This window comes from Musca autumnalis, unplaced genomic scaffold (genome assembly GCF_047663935.1).
Source record: "Musca autumnalis isolate F117 unplaced genomic scaffold, ASM4766393v1 scaffold_5, whole genome shotgun sequence".
In the NCBI taxonomy this organism is placed as follows: Eukaryota; Metazoa; Arthropoda; class Insecta; order Diptera; family Muscidae; genus Musca; species Musca autumnalis.
The window spans coordinates 5,316,273-5,325,474 of record NW_027412088.1 but is presented as its reverse complement, the minus strand read 5'-3'; the positions used below and the strand labels follow the sequence as shown (position 1 = coordinate 5,325,474).

Below are 9,202 nucleotides of genomic sequence, written 5' to 3'. Positions count from 1 at the left end.
CGTATGTATTTGGCCTATTACTCTCTGAAAAGAAGTTACTGAGCAAATCTTACTAAAAAGTAAAGGGACACAGCATATATAAACAGGCTATTATAATAATTTTCTAAATTTAATGGTCATGTTTACATTAGAGCTTTTTACCGTGTTAACCTCTTTGATGAGGATTTATCTGACGTATGGATTTACTTAATCCAGTTATATGTACATACATATATCGTGTTTAATCTCACTTTACACATGCGCCTAAAACAGCAGCATCTAGTCATAATAGGTAAGAATACTTCGTTTAAAATTTCGAGATAGAATGTACTGAAAAATAGACGTTAACTCGATGAATGTTTTTTTTTTAGTTATGAACTCATTGAGTAACTGACGATATGATTGCACTAGGCAAGATATCACGTCAAATTACTCAATTACATTCTAAATAACGTCTCATATTTACCTACGATTCTTTTGGCCTAACTCCAATCAACTTTGATTTCCGGTTAAATTTGTTTAAGAAAAACATTTTAACTGATGTTTCAATAAGTATTTTTTATTACGATAAATGAACATTAGATTTGCCTCTTTTATATGTGTTATCCTTATATACTATACATTTTAAAGAATATATTTTTGAGATTGAAAACAAAAAGACAAATTACTTTAGATAAATATTGACACATACCCCCATTATTACAAGTCTTCTTTTGTTATATTTTGGATTTACCGAACAGATTTATAGCGTTCCGCTTAACTTAAAGTTAAAAGTGATGATTGAATTTCAAGGAGGAGCTTCTTGGCATTAACTTTCAATGTAAAAGTTATATTTTTAATGCCTCCAAATTGGTTTATTTTGCGTTTTCAAATCCATCAGATAGTAAAAGAACACATATAATAATGGCCCTTACAGTATTGCTTTTTTTTTCTACATTAAATAATTGTATGGCATAGTTTGTTCTATTTTCTTTTTTTAATCATCATCATGTATCCATTTATACTACTACACACTATGTATATCGAAATCACAACCTTATTGGTCTGCTCTGTAAATTTTTATTCTGGGCTTTCAAACATTAAGAAAATAACATTAACAGAACTCTACCAATAATGTCTGTATTGTGTGGACAAATTAAGAACTAAGAAAAGTACAGACATCAAGTGCTACATTTATGAAGGTACATTATTTTATTTTGATTTTGTGTAATTTGAGCTTAAAGCCCAACATTTCACTAAGAACTCCGGATAAGGCTGATAAAATCACTACTTTAATTGTTGTAAATAGATATGGGTTTGCACTAAGACCGGATATTTTGAATGGTGTTTCTAGCTCTTTTAATAGATCCGATGCCAGTTTTAGAACACTGTTTGAGACCATTAGTTCGTCTTTCTTCTTGGGCTTCTTTTCAATCTTAGTAAAAATAGAATAGAGGATTGATGGTTATTCCTGTTATCCATTAGTTATTAAGATAGTCATACCTGTAGATAAAGATTGATTTGTTCAGTTATTAAAACCGATACACTTCGATATTTGTGATGAATCTTATTGCCCAAGGTCATAAAGCGTAACAAAAATATGCCAATTGTACTTGACCATAGTAATGCTTCTAGGTTTAGGTGGGAGTGTAAGTGTACTGAATCCTTTAGCCATTCGACACTTAAGAAAGCCAATAGCAATAAGGTAACAATAAAAGCCGCTGATACAATAATATCTACTGAACGTTGAGGACCTCGTTTCTAGAAGTAAATAAATGTTAATGTACTTATTCGCCTAGTTGAATAACTCAATTATGCAAACCTTCAAATATGATCGCACACTTAACCAGGTTTTAATATTTCGCACTTTGTTCAAACGAAAGTGAGGCAAATTAGATTTCCTTGCGCGCCTTGATGATGTTAAATGTGAAAAAAGCTTGGCGTAGAGAAACCTGATTTTGAGAAAAATAAAGAAAATATCTCAGGGTGACACAGTCTGAAATATGTTCAGCTTTACCTTTGTTTAAAAGTACGTTCGGCCACACTGAAAAACATAAAAAGTATAAGTGTCAAGCACAGTCGATTGACGAATCCAATGATTAACACAGTTCTCTCCCATTTGGTGTCGCCGAAAGCAAAACGAAATATAGCGGTAAAAGAAAATGAGGCCTTCTCCCACAGCATCATGGGTAAATCAAAATAATTGATATCGCTGGATTTTTCTGAATCCATTGTTATTTCGCACAGTCTGCAGAATACGGGTATCAGCGATAATACAAAGGAGAAGAATATGCCAATAAAGATGTAGTCATTTGTTTCGGGCATCAATTCGACATTCTCAATAATAGCTGAGGATATCTCCAAGACAGACATTTGTGCTTTTTTGATTTCACGATGATCCCATATGGTGCAACTAACTAAGATAAAGAAAACATTATTTAGATTTGAGAAGTGTAAGAGAAGTAATTTTTTTACTTCTATCACTGGTGCCATGAGGATTGAGAATAATATTTGGCGTATAATCCAAATCAGATAAATTTTCTTCGGAATATTGATTGGCTTTGTAATCATCGGAGTTATCATATTCCGAACTATAGCTACATTCGTCACCTAAAATGATGTAGTTAGAGAAAAATTACTTAAAAATGCAATAGTATGGAAAGATTAACAGAGAGAGAACAAACATACTGTTCGTGGTTATCCCCAGCCATTCTGTGGCAGATGTCGTACATTCATTACAGTTTGATGTGTTACCGCCTTGTGATGCTGGACTTGAAATCAATTCCGCATCATCTCCATCCTCCTCAGTTTCATCACTGCTTACATCTCGAGTTTTAGTATCGTTGCTGTGTTGTGATTTTATTTTACGCTGAAGCATATAATAACTTGTTATTGAAATAAATATTTTGTAGTTTTGAATAAATACCTCTGGCAGTAGCTCCACTCTTTCATGATTGTTGGCAATGTTTGTACGCAACCTTAATGCATGTGGCGAAGTATTGTTGTCCTCACCACTTGAACTTTTACCGTTAAGGCTTTCAAATCCATCATCATCACCCACTGTACGTCGTGGATTCGAGGGATTTTGTCCTTCAGCCGGAACATTTGACAGTTGTTGAGGCGTGGCTGCTGATGACCTACTAATCAAGTCATCGTAGAACTCTTGAACGCAATCATCTATGCGTACACATTTATTTGGCGATAGACATGGACTGTTGGATGATGGGCTGGAATTGTCACCTCTTAACGATGTCCGTGTACTACTGGTAGTGGAGACAGACTGTGGTGAGGTTTGTTGTTGCTTCTCCTGTGTGGCAAATTTAACGTTGCGTTTACGCAGAGTACATTCGGCTTCATTGTTCACTAAAAAGTCTTCTGAATTCGTGATCGTGTCACTGAGATCGAGTTTTAATTGCGCTAAATAATTGGGCTGTGATGTCGCCACATTAATTTTTAAAGTTGTAGGTGGTTGTTGTAACGTTGCACTAACATTTGAGTTGGTGGATGAACATGGTATTTCTAAAATCGATTTAGTTGGATTTGTATTGGCAGTCGATTCACTGCTGAAACCAGCTGTGGCATATTTCTTATTTTCTAATAAATCATGGCTTCGCATTCTGAAAAATTGTCAAAATTACTAATGGTCTTCATTCTCACTATTGCTTACTACTTACTTGACAAGCTTTTTGCGTCTACGCAGTAGTTTTCCTTGTCGTCCATTGCTGCCCTGACTTGCATTGGAGTATCGTCTTCTTTTACACTTGACGCCACCACTTTGTGCTATATTTGTTGCAACAATTTGTGAGTGTATTAAACTTAATAGAAGACTTAAGGCCATAGGAATCAAAAGCTCGGATATTGAAACAATATGCTGAAAAAGTCAAGTGATGAAACTGTTATGATTACTATAGTTATATTACTTCCGTTTAATATATTACATCATTCTCTGATTTATCATCGTTGTTTCCAATTGTTGTTTGAGTTATATTGGTTGTCGTTTGAAGGCCGTCGCTTACATTTAATGCTGATGCAGCTTCCAAACGATTTACATTGCACGTATAAACAGCCCAATTTATCATTTGGGTTATATAGAGAAAGAATAATAAACCAAAAGCATTCCGTGAGGTTTGTTTTACCCACCATTGTGCATAGAGGGGAAGAAAAATGTAACGCAGTATTGACAAACGTATGACGGTTGTTAATGTTTGTTTCGGCTTAGCCTTGGGAAAGGTTGAACCTGGAAAAGAAACAAAGTAATTAGGTGGGTGTGAAATCTTGTTTGAAGACAATTAACGCTTTCAAATTATGTAAAGTACATCAATATTCCAATATTAACATGGAAAAGAAAAATTGATTGGTATGTTAATATTTAAAGGTGGATTGTATGTTAATGGATACAATTGAAATTGGGGTGGGGGTCGTATTAGTGTATTCCTATTACATACATACCAGAATTTTCCAATTAACAATTCAAATAATGTATTATAAACCTATTATTTTGTATACATATAAGACATAAAGCTTATCTTCCTACTACTTTACCTCTAACCAAGTCAACATCAATTAACTCAGTCTTTAGTTTTGCTGTTTTCAATGTCACTCCGCTATTAAAGCCATCCAATATTTTCATTTCAACTGTCTTCTCCCATGGTTCTTTGTCATAGGTTCCTATCTTTTTCTGATACCTGATGAGTAAAGAAACGCAATTTTCATGAATATAACTATGTGTAATTCAGATTAGCTCTTTGTCGCCTTATCTTTACAACAACCACATACCATGAAACTATTTCATCCAATATCATAATACCACCAATCACACAACTTTTCTTTATTGATTACTTAAAATAGATCTTTGCCCTGGTGAAAATTTCAAAAAAGCCAATTCCACACTTCCGTTAATTTTGTTGGTTTTATGCGTTTTTGCAATAACAACATTGGCCAAATATTAAGGTAAGTTTAAATCCAAATTGTTTTTATAAAAACAAAAGTATTTTTATCCTCCTTCTACTTCTATGTATGATGTTTACTTCACTTATGTTTTTGTTCGCTTTTCTCTTTCTAAGAGCTCGTTCACACAGTGCGTCAAAACGACATTATTTCGCAGTGTCCGTTTTGATGTTTATTCGTACTTGCTGTCAGGGTGGGAAAATATATGGTCTGTTCCAGAACTGCTAGAATATACTAATTTTTACAATTTTGTCCGATAACATAAAGGAAAAAATTTTATCGTAGTAAAAACTAGTAGCTTCTTGCAGGTTCTGGAACAGAGCAATAGTGGCAAAGGAGGGAAGAAAGGTACGAAAAAGTTTCCAAAGACATAAATATACTAATGTAATCTCTGTCCCTTTACGTGCAAGAATCTTCAAGTTTTACCACTTTTTACTCGAAAAGCGTTCCTTTACTTCAGACACAATACAATTCATATGGGAGCAATTTACAACTTTTACTACTAAAAGTAAAGGACATTTTTTGAAAAATGTATGAGATAATAGTGCTGTGTTCCAGAACCTGCAAGAAGCTACTATTTTTTACTACGATGACATTTTTTCCTTTATGTTATCGGAAAAAATAGTATATTCTTGCAGTTCTAGAACAGACTAAATAATTTAAATGTGTTGAAAACAAAAAAAAAAAAAAAAAAAAAAAAACGTGAACAAAAACAAAATATGTGAATGGAAAATAAAAAGAATTCGACGATTTTCATTCATAATTTTACAACTGTTTTTGCAGTTGTCTGGACGCCTACGTCACATATGCATAGCAATCATGAATACTCACGTAGGGAGCTTCTCACGAGTGAGTTGCAGCTCACTTCTCACGTCTCGACCTATCACAAATGACAAGGGAGGAGCGAAAAAAGTGAAGAAGGGTTCACAAGTTGGAAAATTGAAAATAGTGCCGCATTTTGTGAACCCTTGAAAATATAATTTGTGTTGCCATATCGTTATTTTATTTACAAATGATTTTGCAATATCTAAATAATCGTAATTTTTTATAAAACACTACTATATTTTAAATTAAATTAATATTTCTAAAACAAAAAATACTTTTTATCAACAATCCACTTTAAAAATACCTGGTAATTGATAAAAAATTACTAAATGTTTGACATGTGGCAGCATTTGTAACAGCTGTTTTTTGTTTTGACAAATATGTAAAAACTGTTTATTTACGCCCGAAGAATTTCTGCAATTTGCAAAAAGTGATCAAACATCGTTTAAAGGTCATTAAATGGCAAAAAGAAATGAAAATGTTTAATTTTGCATTTTGGATGATGGCCGAAACGACAAACGCTGAGGAATACAAAGAAAATCAAGCAAAATGTTGTGGAAGTTGTTCCATGCGATGCCAATATCTCACTGGATCTTTTGTATTAGTTCAATTGAAGTTGTGAATGATCCCATCTTCAACATTTGAATGAATTTCAAGAATTGTAAATAAATACAATACGGAAACATCCGATCTTTTCACCAGAATTAGGACCAATTTTATGAATGCTAAATACAATTCAATTAAATCCCTTTCTTCAACATTTAAACCAGTTTCATAATGTTATCTTTCTTTTTGTTATGTTTTTATTTATAATATTTTTATATTTAACTTTATAAATTTAATCCTTCATATTTTGACTCCTTCTTGATGCCATCCAAAATGATTTGGATCTTTTGGTGGGTAACGGTCTTGTAAAAAGAATGGGCGAAGGTGGTAAAAAGGTGATATTTCACTTGCACTCATGCTTAAATAGCATCTTTGGCATCGAGTATTTTGTTGGGAACCTTAGCGAACAAAGAACAATTCAAAGGCACTTACGATATGTCACCGAGTTGCCGCAAAGTTTGTAAGTACTTACATGCATATGTACATTAATATGCACATTGTTCTATCGAGGAACAACAATTGCAGGAAGCGGTTGCTCCTGATTGGGTCCTCTCCCATTCTTGTTGCCATCCTATGATTCTGAACCGCTTCCCATATCTGAAAAATATTGGCCAACTTCAACTCCGCCTTCAAATAACGCCAAACCCGATTGAGGTCTTCCTTGCTTCATTAAAACACGGATGAACATGTACATTTGCCAAAAGAATTTCTAAATGTTTTTTATTTGTTACTTTCAACGTAAAACACAAATAAATGCAATCAATTATCATTACAAATGAAAAATACTCGTTTTCGCCGATTTTTTTTCTATAAAAAATTTCCATATTTACATTTTTTTGTTCAACTCACCTTGAATTCTGTAGTGAGAGAAAATTGCCTCACATTCTCACTTTTTTGACATTTATGATAGCTACTTTTCTCACGAACGTGAGTTTTGTTCTCCCTTATGATGTTTATAATAAGGGAGGAGGCGAGAGTGAGAAAACTCACGGTGAGATGATGTTTATGATTGGGCTGATGGCCTGTTCCCGTACTTTATAAAGTGGTAAAAGTCGTAAACGACTTTCATATAAATTTTGTGTACGGGAACGCAAAATGTGTAAAAGTGGTAAAAAATGTAAAAACTTTGTAGTTCTGCAACAGAGCTATTGGGTTTTGACAACCAATATATGTACTCGACTGTCCTGCCATGTGTAAACGCAGGGTTAAGAATGCAAAGATTAACCCCCTGTTTTTGTAAAAGTTTTTATTCTTCTCACACGAATTGTCAAATTATGTTGATCGATCTACTCGCCTCAGAGCAAATTTAGAGCTCTGATTTTTAAAATAGGATTTCTTAACTATATATGGAACGCGTCTGGGGGCTGTAGTGGGATTCTGTAACGCATTTTTGCTGTTATCGATAATTGTCGGTAAAATTAAAATGCTTATAATTTCGATAATTAACGAAATTTTTCGGCAAGTTAACGATGAATAAAAAGTAGTCGCTAGCCTCTACCGACACAAACAGTGATGCCTAATATTCTTTATGTTTTTAGTCATAATTTTGCGATTTAATTTTACCGATTTTTGTCGGTAACAGCAAAAATGAGTTACAGAATCCCACTACTGATCTATGGATGCCTAAATTACTACGAATATAGACGAACGAACAAAAAATAGTTACAAAACAGGGGGTAGATGCAATATATTAGTGGTAAATAAAGACAAAATCTTGATGTTTTTCATGAAGATATAGGTTGATAAATAATTTCCCCCCTGGGATTATATAATATTGAAAAGACGGCAATACCAGATTCATTATGTTTATGGTTGAAAACAATATTTTTAAAACGAAATAAAATAAAAATAATAAAATATTTTGTGGATTGTGTTTTAAATCTGAAATATAATGCAATTTTGTGTGTTGTATGCGGCTTAAAATAATTTTGAAATTGAACTTGCACTGGCATGTGTAATCACACAAGAAAACTACATGGCAGTCAAACATTTTTCGGCATTTTTGAGTATAATACATGTACTCAACTGCATGGTACAAATACACAGGTAGCCGCATCGGCAATTGTTGGTAACATAAGATGTCAAAATTTGACATCAATTCAATGCAATTGACACATTATGTTACCATCAGCTGGCTTGATAATGCTACCTGTATTATTGTACCATGCTCAACTGGCACCAATTTACTGGCATGTGTAACTGCTACAATGAAAAATGGGCTTAAGGCCTGGGTACATAAGCTGCCTCGCCTGTTGCCTTGCTTTCCTACTTCATTTCTGACATAATAAAAATAAAAAAATAAAGAAGGCCGAGCAAATTTTGGATTGGGTTGCCCTTTTCTTTTTTATTCTTTTATCACCCAGCAAAATAAATTGGAAGTAGTGCAATGTAGACTAATAGCCCATTTAGATATGACTTCATTAGCCGAATTTAGAACATTATCAGGTTTTATTTGCTAAATCCAGCCAAAATCTACCATATTTCCCATACAAAAATAAATCCTCGTAATGAGTGGATTTGTTTTAAACCTGGCATAAATCCTCGTATACAACTCTGTTTTGGCAACATGTTGCTAGAAAATACAAAAAGCTATAATTCTTTCACGGCATGTTTTGATGCAGTTCAAACGGAGTCGTGAAAGAGGCACTCAATTGCTTACATTTTAAGCGCATTCGGATGCGATCCAATGAAAGACATCCTTTCCTCACATTTTAACATCACCTGGATGCAGTTCAATCAGAGTCGTGAAAAAGGCACTACAATTCCTCACATGTTAACAGCATTTGGATGCGATCCAACGATTGACATCCATTTTTCACATTTAAATTGCATCCGGATGCAGTTCAAGGGAGTCGTGAAAAAGGCA

The 9,202-nt window shown here is 33.7% G+C and overlaps 1 protein-coding gene across 1 annotated transcript; it reads right to left on the bottom strand.

The window, feature by feature from the left end:
* Positions 1-517: 517 nt before the first annotated feature.
* On the bottom strand, positions 518-5,063 carry phtf (putative homeodomain transcription factor). The gene is made up of 11 exons (XM_073957153.1): positions 4,735-5,063; positions 4,501-4,643; positions 3,897-4,195; positions 3,633-3,829; positions 2,885-3,575; positions 2,647-2,827; positions 2,434-2,568; positions 1,976-2,375; positions 1,781-1,910; positions 1,462-1,719; positions 518-1,393 (listed from the first exon to the last, which is right to left on the bottom strand). The coding sequence occupies exons 1-11, from the start codon at positions 4,758-4,760 to the stop codon at positions 1,166-1,168; spliced, it is 2,688 nt and encodes an 895-aa protein (XP_073813254.1). The 5' UTR covers positions 4,761-5,063; the 3' UTR covers positions 518-1,165.
* Between the last annotated feature and the right edge of the window lie 4,139 nt (positions 5,064-9,202).

Bases quoted from the DNA above. Each gene is read 5' to 3' on its own strand.
- phtf (XM_073957153.1), bottom strand. From the start codon at position 4,760: ATGATATTGGATGAAATAGTTTCATG. The intron at 2,376-2,433 runs GTAAAAAAATTA...TCTTTATCTTAG, and splicing joins TCATGGCACCAGTGATAGAA to TTAGTTGCACCATATGGGAT. The intron at 1,394-1,461 runs GTATGACTATCT...ATTTTTACTAAG, and splicing joins AAATCAATCTTTATCTACAG to ATTGAAAAGAAGCCCAAGAA.